Source organism: Scophthalmus maximus, chromosome 11, assembly GCF_022379125.1.
Source record: "Scophthalmus maximus strain ysfricsl-2021 chromosome 11, ASM2237912v1, whole genome shotgun sequence".
NCBI classification, from domain to species: domain Eukaryota; kingdom Metazoa; phylum Chordata; class Actinopteri; order Pleuronectiformes; family Scophthalmidae; genus Scophthalmus; species Scophthalmus maximus.
Window position 1 is genome coordinate 10351157 of NC_061525.1, and position 22671 is coordinate 10373827.

The window sequence follows — 22671 nt, forward strand, 5'->3', positions numbered from 1 at the left end:
AAACAACAACCTCCCTTGGGAGAATATGAGAACTGGGTTGTTGCCATATCTCGATTGGCTGCCCTTAAATGCATTGCGGTGCACAATTTACAAGTTGATGTCAGACAATTTTATGTCACAAAGGACCAGAGCTGAATTGTGAGGAAATAAACAATTGAATGAAATTTGAAATATAAATGGTCAAAAAGACACTGTCTAGAAATTCTTCTTCTTGTTCTTTGCAAGATATTGTGACCAAGGCTCGTTGTTGTTCTAACATCAAAATGAAATGTGTGGAGCATTTGAATTAGTTTTTCTTCGCAATCTTCAAATATATATATTTGGTTTGATCGAAGAGGTTTTTTTCTTCTTCTTTGCTTTCAAAATAGATTTGTAGGGTCAAGGTGTGTTTTTACCATTTTATCAGTTCTATTATAGCTGACTTATGCTGGATTTATAAGGGCGATAATGATATTATTATTTGGACGTTTTGAAGCATATATGATCATAATAGCTTTTTTAACATATTCACATAACATAAAATACAATATAGATGTGTATTCCATTGATTTGTCTTTTACAGAATTGTGACTTGAAGATACATACAAAGTAGGATCATTTTGTTGTTGAAAAATCAATATGTCAGTGGTCTTCTATAAACTAAAGCTGCTTTCAGACGCTGGAGTTAGACGCCTACTGCTCTACCCAGACACCACAGAATGCTCCTGAGAGGATCATATAAAGATTATATATTATAGCCTAATAACATATATTAGTTGAACCCTGATTTCTGTACTAAGTGAGCTTTAGAATGGAGCTAGTCTGCCCTTCACATGGCATTCTCCTCCCCCTCCATTTGTGACCTGTTGCTGTTTTATAAATCCCATTCACCTTGGGAAATGACAGCAACCTCCGAGCTAGCAAACTAGACAATATCTGGATTCTGCAATCCTGCAGTCTACATCTTTTACTGTTGTGTTGTTTTTTGTGCGTAATCAACCATGTTAATGACAATGATCGCCTCCCTGAAACAAGTTCCCCCCAGCACTCTTTTGCAAGGGCACCGTCACTGCATCCGGAGCGTAGTGCCACCAAAGGCAACTTTGATTAAAGAAATAAAAAAACAAGTCAGAGCATTTCTTTTTTCGCCCATAGCTGAATATAAGCGGTGCAGCTGTAGAGAAAAATTCCCTGACAACAAAGAGCAGTGAGTATGTGTTTTAACTCCCCTGTGAAATTTTTACAAAGCCCACTTGTCTGCACAATTGGCTCCAGGTCCTTGATATACTCCTGCAATATGTCCATTAAGTAAGCACTCACACACACACACATACACACACACATACACCCACACACACATACACACACACACACACATACACCCAAACACACACACACACAGCACACACACACATTCACACACACACACACACACACACACACACACACACACACACACACACACACACACACAAGCTCAACAAATTACATTCAGTTTGTTCTAAGGACACTGTTAGACTCGTGGGTGTGTGGAGTCTCATTTGTTTGTGTGCCAACATAAACAGAGGAAAAAGTAACCATGCTGGGAGGAATTTTTGCTGTATGTGTAATTTACCCCCGTTCTGACTAACAGCTTGGCTGAAAATCACCGCAGAATGGAGGTGGCAAAGCCTCATAACGCCTCACAGACAAACTTTCACATCGACAACCACATTGGACTCTGGATAATTCCTAATGTACTGTACGATGTCCCCATAGAGGATGAACATGTTTTTCCGCTTGTTGTTGTCCTTGTTGCCCCTCGTGTGCGTGGCCCTGTGTGCTCTGAGGGACTCATTATTGGCTCTGCCTGCTAATAAATGTGCCTGACATTGTCGGCTAGGAGCTTGGTGTCAAGACAACACCCGCATGTATACGACACACACACACACACACACACACACACACACACACACACACACACACACACACACACACAGTTGGAAAACTTCTCTGAATGTGTATTATTGTGCCTTTGCATGTTCAACTAACAGCAACTGTGAAAAGCCTTCCGAATTGATTTCCTCTCATAGCAAACAATAGAAGAGACAGAGAAAGAAACAATCTGAGCAGCAGGAGAGAAAAAAAGGGATAGATTCAGTGTGTCATCACACTGGATCAGTTTTCCATCAGGGAAAGCTGAGGAGGAAGAGGAGGAGGAAGAAGTCCACCTGTCCGTGTGCACAGTGAGTGACCTCAGCCCATGGAGATTGAGACTCATTATTCTGGCCATCGGTGGCCGGGGACGTGCCACTACTATTTCTGGGCCATCTCCCTAATTAAGAAGACTCTGCAGAGGGCCATTGCTGTTCAGCCTAATTGTGCAACCGTTGTGCTGTGCTGTGCCAACCATTAAGAAAAGGGGGGAGCAATTATTCAGGAATCTGACAGACATTACAGTCCATCTCAAGGTTATGCCGCACGAGATGTGGCCGATTGGTGGTTTAATCGGCTCACTCTTTTCCCCACTGTTGTTGATGGATCTCACGATACACTGAGGAAGACTTCGGTACACCTCTCAGTGTAGAATAGTATCGTATTCACGCTGCTTTCGAGTGAAGTTGAGCCTAATGGTTAAATGCTGCCACTCATGAGCGAATGACTCACATTTTGAAATAACGCTGGTAGACGCTTGCACTCAATGCACACTCCACCGCGATTCATGTCTGTGCTGATGTGCCTCTTTTGAGGCTTCCCAAGTATCTTATTCTGCCATCTCTGTGCCGGCTAATGGATGTCGAGCTGCATGTCATCACAGTTGCCTGTTAGATGACAGATTGGATTAACATGTATAGAATCTAAATCTACAGCCACATACTACAATATCCAGACCGTAGGACACCAATCTTTCTCTGACGCTTCACAGTTTTGCTCCATCAAAATTGTATGATATCATAGCCACTACTTAGGGAAATTATAGTTTAGATTATTAAGATTAATTATAGCCATTTAAGGCAGATGGTGCAGCCTTGCCAAAGCACATGTTTGTACAGACAAAGATGTTGATGATAATGCCTCACATTAATCAGGATCATTGATTCTGAAAATAGAATATCCTGCAACCCTCAAGCACATTATGCCTTCAAATAATAGAAAGCAGTTTGGCACACGCACGCACGCACGCACGCACGCACGCACGCACGCACGCACGCACGCATACACACACACACACACACACACACACACACACACACACACACACACATACACACAAATCATGTGCTCTCTTTTGTATGTCAAACAGTGGCTGCTCTGGTTAATAATAACAACAACACCTTGCATAATTCAGTAAATATGCAATGCAAATAACGGGCGTCTCACCTGGCATTTGCTGTGCACCGCGAGTTAAACCTCTGCCATGTGAATCCTGTTCAGATTGGAACTTTTTTGGGAAAGTGTGTTTTTGTGTGTATGTAAGCAGCAGGTTTTTTTTTTGTTTTTTTTACAATACTCCTCCTTGACACCTACAAACCTTGGTTCAAACCTTCATTGGAAGTCAATAGGTATATAGGGATTTTCTTATTTTAGTTCCAAAATTCAATTAAGAGGAACCTGACAAACAAATAAATTGGTGACCAGATGGTATTTTCTTGCACAGCAAGTCTTTCCCCAAGAGTAATATGCTGCCATCGCTATACTTAAATTGCCTGAGCTGAATATTTCTTGCAGATGCTTCTGTTGAAGGAGCGATTGTTGTTATGCAAATAACTGTGCGCAGCACCTTTCAAAAATCCTCTTTTCCTGTGTTTCTATCAAATCTCTTTGGGAGCAGCTCATATAGAGTAAAATGTGTCTCAAAAAGCTGCCCTCGGGCGCACGTTTCATACACTACCGAGGTGACACTGCAGACGCAAACTGCATCTCATGAGTCTTTAGGTGATGTCTACACACTACCACTGACAGTAACACATCAGAGCCACATCCTGTGGTGTGACGCTTGGAAAAAATACCCCAACAGGGAATATGCTTTATAGAGATCATAGGACAGGTAAAACACACGACAGCAATACAAATGAGTCTTAAAAAAAAAAAATCACTGCCATGCTCGCAGCTCTGACTCCTCTGTGCAGGACCCTGAACACTTTTAAAGGTTAACCAACCATTTTGGGGATGAAATGTTTGACTTTCACATATGTCTCTCAAGCAGAATAGGATGACTTAAACATTTTTTTTCAATCTCTTTGCACAACTGCCCTCCACCACGGATCTGTCACTGTTTGCTATGATGGCGCACTGGCGATTGTGGATGTGGCTTCATCCACTGTATATGTCAGAGACTGGCTGCTGAACAACATGTTGCTGGGAGCACAACAACCACTTCTTCCCAGAACCCCCGCAGCACAGCATTTTGGAATTGCTACAAAAAATTGGCAATAGCTGCTGTTAGCATGTGCAAAATCATGTTTTTTTGTTTTTTTTTGTGCTTTGGTGTGGTTTGGATGGTAAAAAGTGATTTGGTCCTGATAATGTGATTTTAATGAGGAAAAGTCACATTAGGCAATCAAGTAAATGGCTTAATCAGACTAATATGAAACGGATAATTCGGTCAGCAGAACATTGAGTTCCTCCGGCCCCTTGTTGACATACTGGGGGGAAATATGGGGAAAGATTTGCTCACTTGGACTGAAAAACTAAGTATAAGAGCAACGGAAAACAAATAGCCTCGGTTAAAAGATATAACATACACCTAATAAAGATATAACATACACCTATCTTGAGAGAGAGAGAGAGACAGTCGTGTTTCTGTATTCTTGTTGAGATTGTAGTAGAAACAAATCCCGGGATAAAAATTGTGTACTTGCATTATAAATATTTTCTGTCAATCTGACATGAAAAGACCTCAATACACAGAGGTCGTGCCCCTCTGTGTATTGAGGTGTCCATCTTTGGTGACATATTCTGCCTTGGTGTAGCATCGCTACCCCTTCCTGTAATCAGAGCATCTGATGGATGGTGACGGGGTCGGCACTGCTGCTTGAGAGAGAGAGCAAGGCGACGCCATTTTTTTTATGTTTCCCCAACGCTGTCTCATGTAGTATCTCACTTGATCCTTGACACACACACACACACACACACACACACACACACATTAATGTCCAAACAGCCCACTGTTGTTACCTCTTCAGGTTTGCTTGTACTGTACTTTATTCCTGGAGATAGCATCCTTCTTCTCCTTATCTTGCTTGCGCATGCACATGGACATTGTACCATTGTGGAAAGTCCCGGCGTCAAATCAGATATAGAGTGCAACGTGAACAGATTGGATGAGACATTAATAGATGCAGGATTGTCATGGGGGAGGCACACCACCAAAGGAACATGATGAACTTTGTCTCACCTTCATTTATTTTGAGAAATACTATGCTCATAGTGTCTGATGACGAGCATTTTACTAATTCTTTGGAAAACACCAAAATGAATGGCCTTCTTAAGACATGATGCAATCTGTTGTGTTTCCCCAAATCACCCCCTTTCATCCATCCATCCATCCATCCATCCTTCCCTTTCATCACCCCCTCCTGCAGTCTGAACCCATACAGCTATGATGAGAGCTGTGTGTCCAGCAGCGTGGACCACCTCCCGCTGGCTGCCCTCCCCCTCCTCGCTATCGTCTCGCCACGCTACCAGGACGCCGTGGCGACCGTCATCGCCCGAGCCAACCAGGTCTACCACAGCTTCCTGCAGTCAGAGGACGGCCAGGGATTCACGGGTCAGGTCTGTCATGCCTTTCTCCGGAGGAGACAGGAGGAGAGCAACTCCTCCACTCGAGTCCCTCATTATTGAGTAATGGGCTGTACACACTATAATGGAAGTCAATAATTGTCAAAGGAAGTAAAGAGTGGGCTGTGTAATCTGTGGAAACTGTGGGCGGTCACGGCCCAGAGGACCACATTTCACTCCCTTACATATAACAACTTCTAGGCTCTATGGTAACAAGCTGCTTTTTCTAATGAGATAATAATCTGTGAGGAGATTGTTTACAATTAAAGAGCTGTGAAATGCGACATCCTTACTTAGCGTCACCCGTACAAAGTATTCCAGATGTAATTAAAGGTCAAAAAGTGTCCGACAAATAATTGAAAAAACTAATGTGTTTCTGCAGCAGTGTGGCCGCTGTAGTGCGGCTGCTGCCCTGCTTGTTTGAAATTAAACACCTCAAAAGTCTCGGGCTCGGACGGCACATGATTGAAAGCCACTGCTCAGCAGTATTGATTTGCCAATCAAGAAATAAGATGCAGCCAAGTCGGATATAGGTTAACAGTCCAACAGGTGATTAGCAAAACATCAGTATCCTAACTTTTAATCTTGATTAGTCGTGAATCGATACTGTATGTTGTGATTGGTTGGTGCTCTCAGTTCTCTGGCAGTGGATAATGGATTGATGGATGGATACCGTAGACAATCCTTCCAGCTTTAGTGTTAACAAGTTTATTACATTCTCCTTCACCTCTGCAATATTTTTCTTAGAGATTAGTCTACTTTTAATAACTTTCATTGTCATGAGATGTGGGGTTTTTTTCTATTAAATTCTAGCACTTCTCATATTTCTAAATAGTTGATGATTGCCTAATTATATTGGACACATGGATTTGCGCTTATCTGATAAACAGGATCTTGAGGATGAGGATGACCATTGACCACACAAAAGTAAGGAAACTCAAAAACTAATGATGTGATTGTGCAGCGACAGTAAAACGAGAATAACAACAGAAACCTGATTTGGAAGAATTTACACAATATGCCAAAAATGGTTTGCCAAACTACTCACCTTATAGTCACAACACATGAATTGCCTAGATTAGTGTTTTTCATTTCTTCTGAGCACCTTGTAATTACAGTCTGAATGACACATTGTGAGCGCACCAGAAGTTTTTGAGCAGTGGTGGTTAGATTTCGGACTGATTGATGTCAATTGGCATGCGTATTGCAGCATTCCCTTTTTGTACAAACCAATAAAATCCAATGATTACTTGCGTACTGATATGATATGAAATGATTAGTATACAGTAGGCTGCATAGTGTATTCTGTTTGTATATGGTATGGGATTGTGTGGGAATATGGAGAGAGTCATACATTCCTGTTTCAATTAAAAATGTTCTTCTCTCATTTGTTTTAGTTTTTTAACTACATTCATACACCCTTGTTTCGAAGCTTTTACTGAGGAGAGTGCCATAAGTGCAGAGCATCTAAATCATACTTTTCCCAAGCAGGTATGCCTGATGGGCGACTGTGTGGGAGGAGTGCTGTGCTTTGACGCGTTGTGCTTCAGCAACCACCAGAGGCCTGGCAGCCCCAACAACAGCAGCCGGAACAACAGCACTGAGAGCCTGAAGGTATGAGCTCATCGTCACAACAACAACATGCAACATGATGATGATGATACGCGGAGCTGTATGGGGTTGGGGGGATTACTGAGTCTTCCAAGATTAGAAGATCATTGGAGATGATCAAGATCATGTGCCTGCGTTTCCACACCCTGGCATAACTCCCTTCTTCTTAGTAGTAAAGTCAGTTTTACACCATCTGTGTTAAGAATGGCTTCAAGAAATGTCACCGTAACACCAGTGACAATATCCCTGGCATTATGTTTTACTAAAGTCTCATGTAATAAATGCTATTAATCAAAGTCTCAGTGAAGGTTAATTTTAAGTATGCGGATCAGCATTTGTTTTTCACACTTGATTTGATGGGGGGGGGGGTGTCTGTGTTTCATAGTCATTGTTACATATATGCTGTTATGGACTAGCTAATTGTTGCATGTTTTCCTAGTTTCTGCCTGTTATTTCCCGCCTCTCCTCTCCTCTCCATTGCCATTCAAATCCACTCACATGGTAATAGATTCACTCTTGCTCAGCCACAGTTTTTTTCCTACCTCCCAGACTGTTCACCTGGGAAAACGCATCAACTCCCACCTGATTATGTGTAATCGCTACCACTGCTGCGATCGTAAGAGGCTTTACATTAAATTGCACATTCCCATCCCTTCCTCGCAGGACAACTCGGGCCTACTCGGGGAGTCCAGCCTGGGTCTGAGTTCAAGCAAGAGGCTTAGCAAGAGCAACATCGATATCTCTGCACCCAACGAAGGGCACGGTCAGGGTGGGCCGCCACTCAGCCGGAAGCAGAGCGACTCGTATGATGGAGATACCACGTCCACCAGCCAGCACAGCTTTTTTTCCAGGTGCAGCAGCAAACGTGAACATGCTTACACACAGGGATGGGTGGTGATGTGATGATGGTTCTGGAGGCAGACCTAGAGCATTTATACAAATTATGATATTTAAATTATTGAAAATTATTACATTTTGACTGTGCTTTTCTATTTCATCCTACACTTTACTACACTGGTTTAGACACCGGGGAACTCACAGACCATTTGCATGCATTGTAAATGCAACTCAACCTGTCAAATCTGTGCTTTCCAATAAGCATTGCAACTGAAGTCAGTCAGTGAAATACTCACACGTTGCATATAACAAACTTTAGTTCACAAAAACAAACACCACTTGGCATCAGTGGAGTAGTGTGAGGGATTCTCTCATCCATTTCTATCAAGCAGCATTTGTTGATCAGTGATGAGTGTGTTACGGGCTCATACAATAACCCAGATGTTGCATGCCAGCTTTCATCCAGGTTTTCCTGGAATGTGTCACCCTGCCTCACCCCTGCTCTTTATCAATATTTGCAGCTTGACTGCCCTGCCTCTGCTGCACTATAAATAGCCTGTTTGTGCCTGTGCCAGCCAGTTTGTTTGGGAGACTGTGCGCTGCGGATGAATTTAGCTGGGTCAGGGCGGCTGGAGGGGGATGTACTCTAGCTGCCATGTTGACTCAATTCAAGTAACCAGTGTTCCCATTCCGAATCACATGCCCCACTGGGTTTACACCACCACAGCCACACAGTCACTGAGGATGTGATCCCATCAATTCACAGTTATGCCTCCCTGTTACACTCCTGATTAAGCCACAGCCTGGTCGTTTGGAGGGTAGCCTCTGCTCCTGGATTTGCTCTCCTCCCCTGCACATCCCATGTGATATTCACAATCACCATTAAAACTCCTATTCTCTGACATTATCCCTCCTATCAGAATGGCTTCTCAGATGACTGTCTGCCTATGATTCACTCCAGGTCAGATGTTTCCACATGTACCTTGCTCTGTTTTGGCCCTGACTGGAAATTACCTATGAGATCATGGGGAAATGGTGATAGCAATGCTCTTTTGAAAACCGATTGCAATAAATTGAACTCCTTAAGTTGAGATGAAACAGACTTTTAAACACATAATTGGACGTGATTGACTCAAACATTTAGAAATCTGTTTGCTCTAAGGAGCTTCCGGAAAAAAAAAAAGTAGTCACTCCCTGTGCCTAATGTCCGTTAGGAAATCCATTACACATGCTTAACCTCAATAAGTGAGTCATCAGTATCATATATGTTTGCTGTTACTGCATTAAAAGGCTGGACATTTGTCCATTGCCCATGAAATCATGTCAACAGCCTAATCAAAAGCTGTTATTCAACATTTTGCTAACGGTGCAAAATGGAAATTAAACCCATCTACGCAGAATCTCTCATCTTCCTACATGGACAGGCAAAATAACTCACAGTAATTAAACATGGCATGTGCCAGTGAATGAAAAGTGCAATTACTCAGAGCATGGATATCTGTTGAAAACATTTAACATGGGACATGTACAGAAATAAAGAACCAGTAGAAAACCGAGTCTTTTAATCAAACTCATCTCCACATTCAACAGATACACACAGATACATCTACTTTCTTGGAGCTTGGATCACTAATTTTCAGGATAATTTGCCACAGTAACGGATTTTAGTCTTTAGGTAAACGAACAGACATATTTGCAGGAGGGAGAAGTGAAGGACGGAACACAATAAAGACAAAAAAACAAAATGGAAGCAATAGACGATCAAAGCGCTATTGATTTGGGTTTAGAGATGGCTGGAGACCATCTGCTAATCCTTCCTCCCAATGCAGAGCTTAATGGGGAAATCTTGGCTCACTGGAGACAGAGAGGTAGACAGACGAGGCTGGGACCAGCCTGGCTGTTCAAACAGCTGTAAGCATGATGCAGCCACAGGAAGCTGAATGAAGAGCTCCTCAGGCTGAGTCATCAAGGCCCCGGCACCGACAATGACCCAGAATATTATAACAAGCCGGCATAAAATTGAATCAGGGCGATGTAAAAACAACACCGACTGTGTCAAGACCCAGACATTTGCCGTCCCAATCTCTGCATGCATATTTTAGGACTTTTAGGATTTTAGATTACCCCTGCTTCTGTTCCATTGTGTCCATGTGTCTCCCTCTCAGTCTCATGAAAGAAGGCGTAGAGCTGCGTGGGAGCAGTAGCACTAATCTGGTGCTGAACCCGGGCCAATTTGACTTTGAGGTGTCGGACTGCTTCCTGCTTGGCTGTCCGCTGGGCCTAGTTCTGGCCATGAGACGCACCGTGCTACCTGCAGTCCAGGGTAAGACTCAGACACACGCAAAGCATATGGGTGAATGCAATTCTTTCATACCCATGCATCGACAGAAGTATGTGCACGTGCCTTATGCACATACGCAGATAACAGCATTTTTGTGTGTGTGCACTCGTCTTCAGCTGTGTTACTGTTTCATTGTTTTTCTGTTGTCCTATTATTAGTTTGTCAGTCAACATTAATGCACTTTAAAGTGCACTAATCTACATGAATTGTGCTAAAAAAAAAAACTATTTTCAACTGATTGTTTTAAATTGAAGTGCAATATGACATAGTTGGAGTGTCGTACATTTATTCATCTATTTACTGATTTTATGTAAAAACAAACATTTAAGAAAAGGGATGGAACTCATTTTCCTCCAGATCTGATCTCCCCACCCATTGAAAGTTGTTTTTCATGCTCCAAGGTCAGTATTTTGTCATCATGCCCGACTCTTCTGCATAGATCAATACAAGGTGTTTTTTTTGTACAGCTCAGAATAATCTTCCACCCATAGAATCAGGGATAAAATACAAATAAGCTGATGATTATGTAGCAGTCCCTCAGAGTAATGAAAACCAAAAAAGTTCATGATTATATCACCTGCATTTTTTTTATCCCTATCCATGTTTCAGAATCCGCCCTCTGTCAAGTATTACTCTTGAGCTGACACAGCAACACTTCATACTAAAAGCCCTCTGTCTAATGGCTTTGCCCGTCCATATTTTTCTGTCGCTCAGTGAGTCAACTCCATCCAGCCTGCACTCAATTGTTCAACCTGTTCTACCCCTCGGACCCTTCGGCCTCCAGACTGGAGCCACTGCTGCAGCCTCTCTTCCATAAGTTGCCACCATTCGCTGTGCCGCGCTACCAGCGCTACCCTCTAGGCGATGGACGCTCAATGCTCATAGGTAAGACGAGCGATTTAGCAGGCGGAAATCATTTTACCAGTGTGAGGAGACGTGAGACCAACACCTCCTGAATAATTCATTAGTTAATCTATTTTCTAGTGTAATACTATTGCCATATCAATAACCTCCTGGATTTTGCATTTCAAAGCTGGCGTGAAACCTTTTAGGAATTCTGTTCGTGAGACTAGATTACAGAGGCAGAGCGGCATTCTATTACATAGTAATGTGAATTTTCACGGGTGCACATGTGCACAGACACGGATGCAGAATGCACACTCAGCCTCTCTCCCATCTGTGTAAGCCTGCCCTGCAGAGGCAGCGTTAAATCCCGCCCACGAAGCCTGAAGTTTGTAGTGATTATATTTCACCTTCTTGTGGTGCAGTACCTTTAGCCCGCCACGGCCCTTTGAGGATCGGGCGCGGTATGGGAGGTATTAGTCTGCTAGATATGGCACAGCTCTGCTGTAATCCCTCTGGAGGGCTTGATGGTAGAGACTGAGTCCTTAATGAGCCACTGATTTATTTGAAGCATGTTTTAGCCCACTTTTGGGACATAGAGACTCACTCTAAACAGCAGTTATGACGCATCGCCTGGTTCCTCTGTCTCTCCAGCCACCTACATTGCTCAAAGAAAGTAGGACAAGGACTTGTGCTAACAGCTTGCGAGCATAAACCGAGATATGAAGATAAGACTTTGTGGTTTGGTGCAAGCCTGAAAAGAAATGAAAATTCTTTTACTCAACATGGACATATGTACAGGATGACTGGAATCTTATATTGTTGAATGTGCCATCTCAGTCACATGTAAAAGGAATTTCCGTTTTGCTTTATTTTGCTTTTTACTGGGAACCCTGCCATATAAGATATTCTTCAGTAGGATAAAACAGAAAGATTAAAACATGGACGATACATAAAGAGTTCTGACTATTCATATGACACGCTTGTTTGCCATATACAAGGTGATGATGATTTATGTCAGGATAATAGTTGGTTTTGAAGCAAAAGTTATTCTTTTGTATGTTAGTTTATTTGTTTTGCAATTTGATGCACAATATATATTTCCAACTTTGTTCATAAACATACAGACTTGTTACCTTTAATTCTGTAGATAAAATAAATAAATAAATACATTATTCTCTTGCCGTCTCCCAATGTTTGTGGCATCTTTTAAGCCCATGTGGGATAGATCAAATCTGCAACACTGAAACAATAATGACTGATCATAAATATCAACTCTATAACAAACTCTTCAGACACACACCTTGCTATGAGGGATTAGGGGCTGCAGAGGGAGACAGGGACAAAAATCAGACTTCAACAATCAGCATGCAGCATTTTTTGGTGTTTTTCAGGTGATTTTTCAGATTAGAATTTTTTCTGTTTCGACGTTGATTACCTTGGCAGCATTTGAAGTGTTGAAGAACTTGTGCAGCCCTAGTTTGAACTTGAAACTGAATGTTGTCATGTTAACTTAAAGGGCCACAGCAGTACAGTTAAATGTGCACAAGGTGGGGTGAAAATGCATGAGGTAATTTGCCTTCTTGTAAGCACTGTAAAAGTTATATCACCTACTCTAATGATCATTTCTTAAAAACAATGCATCAAACTTTGTGATTTAAGTTGTTAAAGCTATTGTCCTTGTTTGAGATCAGGAAAAAATACAATAATGTCTTGCAACATGTCAGCAGTCCAAACAGCCTTGTGCTTGGGCTCTGTCGGTTGTTATAGTCAGCTGCACAATTCTCTGTCTAATGATGAGGTTGATGAGAAATCTAATCAGGGGCTTCACTGTAGAAAGCAAGAGCGAGCATCCCTCAAGCTCATTATGGTCATAAATGTGGGCTTCAACAAAAGATTTATTTTAAATAAATTGTCACGCAGCCTGTGAGAGAAGAGAAAACACTCTTGTTCCTTGATAACATTGTCCTCCAACTCACTGCCGTGCCACCACTCCCTCTTTTGCAAATAGAAAGACAATTTAATGCCAAAATACCATTATTTATAGGTAGATAAAACTAGCAATGTTACTTATTCCATGTTTGCTAACCACCATTGCACCGTTCTTTAGATGTTCCATGAATCATCTTCCATCTGTTTATTTGTTTTCCATTTTAAACCCTTGAGAATTCCTGGGTAAAATTTCCGACTCATGATAGTAAATACTGCAGTGCTTTTTACCTGTGTGAACGGGATTTCCAAGGTGTGATTTATTAATTTAATCATGTTCAGCCAGTGCCAAAGCAGGAGCGCTTGACTTCTTGTAGAGCCAGTGGTGCTGATGAAGGTGATGGAGTGTAACAACAGACATCCCGCGGTAGGCTTGCAGCTATACTGGGTTTTAATTATGGGTCTGCATCCCTGCTCCATTGATCGGGCTTGGATGCCATCAAATTATGTTTGAAATTAAAAACCACAGACAGGTGCTCACAGGCAGAGGCGGACATACAAACACACTCGCTCACACAGACACACAGAAGAAACAGTGCCGCACATCACCCATTTGCTGCTCCGTAATATGGTAATTAGTTGTTATGAAGGCATGGAGAGCCAATCAAATAAGACTCCTGTGGGTATATCTTTGACATTAACACCCATCAACAGTGAAGATTTTATTATGATGAATGCTGCTAATATAGAGAGAGTGAGCCCTCTTCGTATTGATTTCCAGCTATGGTCCAGGGGGAAATATGATCATCGAAGACATCAAATGCACATGGCATCTTAAAATCTTTTATCGTTATTGATCACGTGGCTAATGGTGATTTAATGTGAAAATGCTGGTGTGTTTGGGGTTTTTTTTTTCTCCTTTTTACATAATTGGTTAATAGGATGTTGGTGTATGTGTGGGCTGAGGACATGATGAGGACTGGAGGGGGAGGGTGCTGAGTTCATAGTTTCTTTCTGTCTTTTGTTACAAAGACTTTTCAAGGCCACAGTGCGAGGTGCAAGAAAGAGATTTGTGGTGCGTCCAGTTGTCATGATAACCGATCCAACAGTTGATTTTTGTGGGGAGTTGATGTAATCCGTGTTCTGTTGTTGCTGTCAGTCTTTCACTTCCAAACTGTAATTTCTGCATCACAAACCCAAAACCAATAAAAATTCAAAGATTTGATCACTGCAGCTCAGCATGGGATCAGGATCTACTCAGGAGTGTGCAAAATTATGAGTTCAACTCTTCACCTACAGTGTAAAATAGAAGCTCTAAAATGCATCCATATTAATTGCTGCCAGTTATGCCTTGATGAATAGAAATCAAGGAATACAGTCAGATTCCAAATAACTTTAAATTATTTTAATTGTAGTTAAAGATTACATAGAGCTTTATTAATAGTGCTTTACATTGTCCCTCTAATCCACCCTCGCACAACCACACCAATGGTAAAGACCGTGTGCAAGGTGCTGACCTGACCATTAGAAACGATTGAAGTAGAATAAATCATAACTATAATGAGTTTAATCTTTAAATTGTGTGTTTCAGTTGTATCAGTATGGTGCAAAAGTCAACATAACACTAAGTCAGTTGCAGCAGCGGTGTTTCTGCTTCAACATGTCAAAGTCCATGAAAAACCTTTACTTCACTTACTACTCTCTCTCTCTCTCTCTCGCTTTCTCTCTTTTTATCATTTCTGCACAATGCTGCAGAAATGGGCACCATAGGAACCTGATAATATGGAGAGGAATTAGTCTCAAAAAGGTCACAAATGTGAAACACATGAAATACAAGCGAAAAAGATAAGAGTTAGAAATTTGTACAACTTCTCTCCATATGATAGAACCTACCTCTATTTTTTGTAGAAGAACTGGACCCATTTTATGCTGGTGATATAAGACAATATGCAGAGTGTATGTCAGATTCTATCATCTTCATCATCCTAATAGTCCCGATGCTAATTGTTCTTTGCCTTGACTATGGGGATTTATTAACCCCAACTGATTCACCCTCGCGTCTGAGAGAAAGAGAGAGAGAGAGAGTATCTGTATTCTGCGCGGACGCCAATCCTTCACAGACAAAACACGCTTGAAGTGGCTGCATCTGACGGTTTATTTACAACCATTCCTGCAGGCAAAGGAGAAGGGGTTAACCTGCCAATAACCGACTGCTCCATGGACCAAACTGACTCTTCTGGGAGATAAATGTGATATATGCACAACTGATCCCCGGTCAAATATGTTGAGGGCATGCGGGCACACGCTGTCCACAAGAGGAGGTCATGTCTGTAATGCTAATGTTTGTGTTTTATGTGAGTGGAAGTCATGTAAACACAGAAAGTCAGAGGAATCTGTTCTTTCCAAACACGCGGCTCCCATAAAGCAACAACCCAGACACAGTGGGTTCTTGTTAACACTTGCAGGCGAGCAGGGACACTTGCTCTCATATTTATCTCCGCTCTCCTAAACCCATGTTGCTCCCTGTTCTCCCTCCCAATTTGTACCTTACATCCACTCCATCACATAAGAAGTGGATTGATATTTAAATGACATGATGCAAAGTAAGTGGGGCACCTGTGCTTGTGAGTCCCGGCTTGTTTGTGACATACATACAAATTCATAGATTTACATCCCCAGTCATAATACCTCATAGTGGTGTTATTATTCCTTTTGTCTCTAGGTTGGTGTCTGGTTGAACATTAACGTGCTATTGAGCTGAGCTGGTAGACACTTGCCTCTATAACAATTAAATTATTGATGATGTGCTACTTCTCGGCTCTGCGTCTTAGGGAATAGCAATTACTGTAGATCCATGATGTCTGGTTGAACTTGGGGAAAAATTCTCCTTCTCTTGTTTTACAGTTTTATCCCCAAACAAATAGGGAAGGGCTGTGTAAAGACGACCTTCTGCGATGGGCGAGAGGATAGATTATTCTACTTGTGAGCAGTGGCCCAGAGCGAGATGCTTTTTTGTAAGCCAATACAATTGGAATCAAGGCTCAAAGAGTAAAAGCATTCTCTGTCATTGTACCCTCACTTAGTGCTTGTGTTTGCTTCTCCTCACAGTAAGAGGCTTATTATTCTAACCAAAACAACATTGATTTGAAAGATTGAGGCCAGTCAATTGTTGTGTGATCAAAGCTTTTCCATCCTCCTTCCCTCTGTGTTTCTCTGTGTCTTTTCTCTTTTGCCCTCCTCATAGTGGAAAGTATCCAAGGCCATCCAGACGTCTTCTTAGAAGGTGAGCAAACCCAAGGGGGTCCCGTTTCACAGCTGCCCTCTGAGACGAACACTGAGGGAGGAGGAGGAGCAGGAGGAGGAGGAGAGGGAGGTCGCAGAGCCAGTGTGACCAGTTTGGAAAGTGAAACGTCAATCTGCTCCATGGGCCAGCTGGGAAACACCATCGCTAACAGTGAGTGGGACGAAACAGAGACACGGAAAGACAGTCTTGACTCAATTATATATTCAATTATCTCCCGTAGATGAAGGTTTCACAGCTCAACTCAAATTTCCCCATTAAGTTGTGGAAAAAGTATTTAGATCATTTACTCAAGTTAATGCAGCATAACCACACTGTTAAAAACACTGTTATGCTAATGAAGCAGCATGTAATTATGATGTATCCAAAGTAAAAGTATGCAAAATGAACCCTGTCAGAGTGCTTGGAGCTCCAGAGGTCCATAGAAATATATACAGTATATATCTTTTAATTGTATGATAAGCTTTTGTGGACATCAGCGACATCACAAATGTGGATGTGCATGGCCTTTAATCTCTCAGAATGCATCATGTAACCATATACCTGTTAAATAAATGTGAAGTAAAATACAAGTACTTCAAGGCAAGTACATTTGAGTAAATATGCCTCCTCATGTTTTAATATTGTTTGTCTTAGTTTCCAGTAGGTGGTGGGGCTCCAAAAGGCTGGACTACGCTCTGTACTGCCCCGATGTGCTCACTGCCTTCCCAACTGTAGCTCTGCCTCACCTTTTTCATGCCTCCTACTGGGAGTCCACTGACGTGGCAGCTTTTGTTCTTCGGCAGGTACACAACCGTACTGTTTAATCCTCAGCAGGTTTTTCTAAATGCTTAGAACACAAATTATAGACATTTACAGTTTGGAAGCATTTTGGCCATAGTATTTACTGAGAGTTTGTTTTTTTAAATAAATGGTGAGCATACTTTATTCCTCATTTAAAGGTGAATTCATGCTGAGGTTGCACAATAAGACGATAATAAGACACGTTGGATTACAGTGTGTGACACATGCTAAGTCTAATCTGGAAAAATGGTACATTATTATTGCATGTAACAATGTGAATGAATGTGGCTTTCACACAATAGCTAAAGTAGACTGAACCCAGGAGTCACTCTGGTGATGTTGAGTCTGGCAAAAAGATGAAGACCCAATTAATCCTTGACCTTCTATTTTCTACAGCATTATGTCAGATTGAAAACAGTATACAAGATGAAAATATGTGAAATAACAGTTCCAGAGGACATTTTGTTTTCCCATTGTTCCCCTGCAAGCATTTCTTGATATTACTTTATTTTATATCATACATTTTTCATCTAAATATTTAACCCCATTAATTGCGCTCCATTTCTCCCGAATAATAACTAAGCAGGAATTAGACCATCTCACCACTGAGCTGCCCATGAACATATCACATGTATGTTCACATTTAGTTGTCTAGCTGTGGTAAAGACAAAGATGTTTACTGAATCGTCAGACACCAATAAAGAGCAGGACAAAATAAAAAGTGCATCAAGTCATGTCCTATAAAAAGTAACTAGACTCACCCGCAGTCTTTGAGCTTGAACATTAAAGCAGAACTCAGAAAAAAGGCCTGCCAATTTCTGCAGCAGCAGGTCCTCTGTGAGAGAAAGACGTGAGGGGAATAAGAGAGCTAAGAAGTGCTATCGATGCCATCAGGAAGCTAATAAACTTGAAGATCATAATTTTGGTTCAGTGGTTTTTTGGCTCCACTCCAACCACGTCATATTAGATGACTGTCATGGAATTAAAGGACTGCACAGAAATTAATTTGTTAAAATCAAGCTCTTTCCAGCCCAAGGTCCAGGCCACACAGTGACCGAGTCAGGAATGTGAACAGGCATGACCGCTTTAATGTAGGGAGCAGTGAAGATCATGCCTTAGCACTTAATCTGTCTTTTTTTTTAAATGTTATTTCAATTAGAAAATCCAAAACACATTTTATTTTAAGGCTTCAGGTGGTAAACGTTCCAAATTATTATTATTTATGTCCTTCAAAGTGTTTTTGATTAGACTTAGAGTCATTACTAATAGACAAACCTGCCTGCTTGGTACAAAGATGTGATTTCAAAGGCATACGTGCTCATATGCCTGCTCTTAAACACGTGTGTTTATCGACAGCTCATGCGATTCGACTGTGTGAAGTCCCAGGAAGCGGATCGTTCAGACTCGGCTCCTTTCTCTCCCTCCAGCCCACGAGAAAAATGGCTCAGACGGAGGACGCATGTCAAACTGAGGGTAATAAATTAGTCAGTGGTTTGTTTTGTATGAAGGCACTTTTGTCCCAGTTTCGAAGAAATGTGAATTTGTGGTTGCTCTCAATTCATATTTAGAAGTTCATATTCAAACTTTATGCTGATCAATTTCATGAATATTTTAAGTCTTTGGGCGTTCACATAAGATATTACACAACCTGGAATGTCGTATGTATGCAAGGGTCTTTTTATTCTCAAAAATACACCCACTGACACACACACACACACACACACACACACACACACACACACACACAGCAGAAAATCGTAACTCTTAAGGTTGCAACGCTTCAGTGATGGTCATCATGAATGGCCTGTGATATGGACTCCTCATGATACTCCCACATTTTAACCTTGAAGCACTGAGCCAGGCAGACACAGAATTACTTGATGAGCTAGGTCACATTGCTATCCGCCGAAAGCTCCTTTTATCTGCCATATTCCAAAGACAAGAAGTTAGTGGCTGCTTTGCTTTTCACGAAGCTGTAAATAGAACTGTATAACCAGAGTGCCATGGAAACTAGCTATATTTGAGTCTGCCAAGGCTTTCTTTTTCCCCGTGTCTTGTTCTTGGTCTCACCTCGGCCAAGTGATGTGTTTCTGATGTACCTTCTTCAAGGAAAGCAGCTTTGACAGGTTGCCCCCATCCTGAATGCAATTCATCATGCAGAGATTTAGTGCTGCTACTTGCTGATTCAATCTGGACACGGCGTGCTCATCTGCTGCAGAGTGATACTATTCCAAGAGGCTCGGCATCTATTTATGATCTTCCTCTGCTTGGTAAGAGGTCTTTGTCACAGCTGGAGAGGGCTCACAAGTGTGGCTTGGGTTTTTTGTACTCGCTGCTCTTTGCAGGCAGAGGTCTGAATGTCGGACTCATCTCTTTTTTGTGGTGGTGATATGAAGGAACATGTTGCTCTCCTGTTGTCACATCAGGTCACGGAAAGTTGTTGTTGAACTGTATTGTGGAAATCTAAGTAGATTCTGAAGAGTGTCGGGCCACGTCTGTTGACATAGGGTTGTGATAATTGATGTACTCACCGTGTGTGTGTGTGTGTGTGTGTGTGTGTGTGTGTGTGCGCGCGCGTGTGTGTGTGTGTGTGTGTGTGTGAGGATGGATGTGCAGGTGAGACATCATGCTGTCGAAATAATTAAATGCTGACAAAGCTGATGCAGGATAACAACTGGAAATGTTGAACTTCCTTGTTGATGTCACATCCTATAATTCTGTTATCATTACATTGTGTGGGAAAATATTCTAATACAACCAGGAGATGGCTAATCAAATTAGCAATATTAGAAATATTATCAATATTTATTATGTATCTTTAAGTAAGTGTTGTCAGTGGAGTGCAGAGAATCTTCAAGTAAACAAAATGTTTACTTGAAAAGTGGAATTAACAAATTATATTAATGCTGTTTTTTCCCAACTCATAAAGTTGCATTTTAAAATATGTTTATATAAGCTGTGATTCCTGTACGTTATCTTAAAAAGTAAACATTTTTATCAACTCTCCATAAGCGCTGGAGCAACTGTGGCTCAGTTGAGCAGATTGTACTCTGATCCCCAGTTCCCCCAGTCCTTGGGCAAGACACCGATCCCCAAAAGCGCTGTATGATTGTGCGAGTGATCGGGTAAATGTGACCTGTAGTGTAAAACGCTTTGAGTGGTCGTTAAGAGCTATAAATACAGTCCACTTAAGTTAAATTTCTGTCATGGTGGCCCACAACCTAGTCTCAGAATGATACATTAGGGTGCACTTAATATGCTATTAAAATGCAACCATCTCTGGAGAGATTTAGGGATTAGTGTTTCTCCGCCGGCTCACTTGGAGTTACTCACTGAATGGTGAAATATGGAGAAAAGAACATGACGGGGAAGTTTAATATAGAGTTCACATTATTTTCTCTCAGGGCCCACAGTACTTACTTCAGGGGCATCTGGCATTGACATCGGGAAATGCAACACATCCAAGCAAAGACCACTTGGTATCTGTTTCAACCGCACTACGTGGTTTTCATCAGTGAACACAGATAAAGCAAAGTGTTGTTGTGCTCGGACTTTTTGAAGTGAGCTAATGCTGCTGTTTCTTCTGGATGTGCGTGGGTGGAAATTCACACCACAAAGGATCTCTCCTTTCAGGAACTTGAGCAGGTATGTACAGAACCTACTATACAGCCGTTTACATCAGTGGAGGCAGTTGTACTGGGTTGTGGTCTCTAGTTTAGGCACAAAACAGCAGTTAAGCACTGTTCATGCGGTGAGCCGTGAGCACCATCTTACCTCAATGCTAAAACACACTAATTAAACTCTCGTGGAATATAATTTTCCCACCACTGAAAGTCACGTTCAGTGACAAACCATGTTACAAGTGGAAAGCGCGAGAGGAAAGGAAGGGAGGAACAAACATTGATTATGAACTCCTTACAATATGTGTAATTGTTACAATAAAGGGTTAAAGCTTTGACATGAATGTCCTGAATGAAGCATTTAATGCTCCCACTTGCTGTCTGCTCTAGAACGTCACAGCAAACCATCGGGTGAACGACGTCATCGCCACCGAGGACGGACCTCAGACTCTGGTTGGGCGCTTCATGTACGGACCATTGGACATGGTCACTCTGACGGGGGAAAAGGTGAAAAGCAGCAGTGTGATTGATTACCACCGATGTATGTTTGTGTACGAGAGACTTTCTGAGTCTACCTGACCTTCATGACAAACCTCGCCCCTGTCAGGTGGACATCCTGCTGATGACACAACCTCAGTCTGGCCGCTGGGTGCACTTTGACACAGAGGTGGCCAATAGCAGCGGCAGGGTCACATATACCATACCCAAGAGCAAGAAACTCGGACTGGGAGTCTATCCGATTAAAATGCTGGTCAAGTAAGCATCCATGTGGCATGCCCTTTACAGAGTACTGCACGATCAAATAAGACGCACCAATACATAAAAAAAATCAAAGGATTATTATATTAGGGCCTATGTCTGTGCTCTATGTGAGTATGTGAGCGAGAGAGCAGTATAAAGGTTGACCTTGAAGGGAGTTACAAACACGTGCAGCAAATGCAGTCCCTCGTTTCTTATGCAGTCTCTCTGTTGTTCTACTCCTTTCCAAGGGGGGATCAAACAAGTGCAGAGGCCTACCTGACTGTGTTGCCAAGGGGCATGGAGTGTGTGGTCTTCAGCATTGATGGCTCTTTTGCTGCCAGTGTGTCAATAATGGGCAGTGACCCCAAGGTCCGCCCTGGAGCTGTCGACGTTGTCAGGTGACTGGTAGTGTGTGTGTGGTCGAGGGTGATTGTGCATGTGTGTATGAGTGCAAATGAAATTATCAAAAAGGTTGGGAAGGATATCAAAATTCTAAATGTGTCAGAAATTGTGAATGTGTCTGCTTGTGTGCGCACAAAGCGTTTTGAGCCTGTCCTGTCCATGTTAATGCTACTACTGATCAAAATGAATATCTTTTTATGGGTGTTTGATGATATGTATTTGCATGCAGGCACTGGCAGGACCTGGGATATCTGATCATATACATCACAGGCCGCCCTGATATGCAGAAACAGCGTGTGGTATCTTGGCTCTCGCAGCACAATTTTCCCCATGGGATGATCTTCTTTTCTGAAGGCCTGGTTCACGATCCCCTGCGACAAAAGACCATCTTCCTCAGGAACCTCATACAGGAGGTACACCTCTGAGACAAACCATCATTGTGACATTAGCAGGGCAGTTAATCTTTCTTATAAAGCACATGAAACATTTTGTCCTATCCCCTCCATGTCTCGTTTTTCAAGCTT

General features: G+C 42.0%; 1 protein-coding gene across 6 annotated transcripts in view; it reads left to right on the top strand.

Annotated features, from left to right (window-relative positions):
• The window catches only part of pitpnm3 (PITPNM family member 3), a 67208-nt gene that overhangs the window by 38524 nt on the left and 6013 nt on the right, over window positions 1-22671 (top strand). For all 6 annotated transcript variants that reach the window (XM_035623493.2, XM_035623492.2, XM_035623495.2 and 3 more), the window contains 12 exons: window positions 5544-5733; window positions 7231-7353; window positions 8014-8201; window positions 10353-10510; window positions 11243-11413; window positions 16545-16754; window positions 17238-17386; window positions 18741-18857; window positions 21395-21511; window positions 21612-21760; window positions 21994-22143; window positions 22377-22560. In XM_035623493.2, coding sequence (XP_035479386.1) covers window positions 5544-5733; window positions 7231-7353; window positions 8014-8201; window positions 10353-10510; window positions 11243-11413; window positions 16545-16754; window positions 17238-17386; window positions 18741-18857; window positions 21395-21511; window positions 21612-21760; window positions 21994-22143; window positions 22377-22560 — 1906 coding nt within the window. The remainder of the gene's footprint in view (window positions 1-5543; window positions 5734-7230; window positions 7354-8013; window positions 8202-10352; window positions 10511-11242; window positions 11414-16544; window positions 16755-17237; window positions 17387-18740; window positions 18858-21394; window positions 21512-21611; window positions 21761-21993; window positions 22144-22376; window positions 22561-22671) is intronic.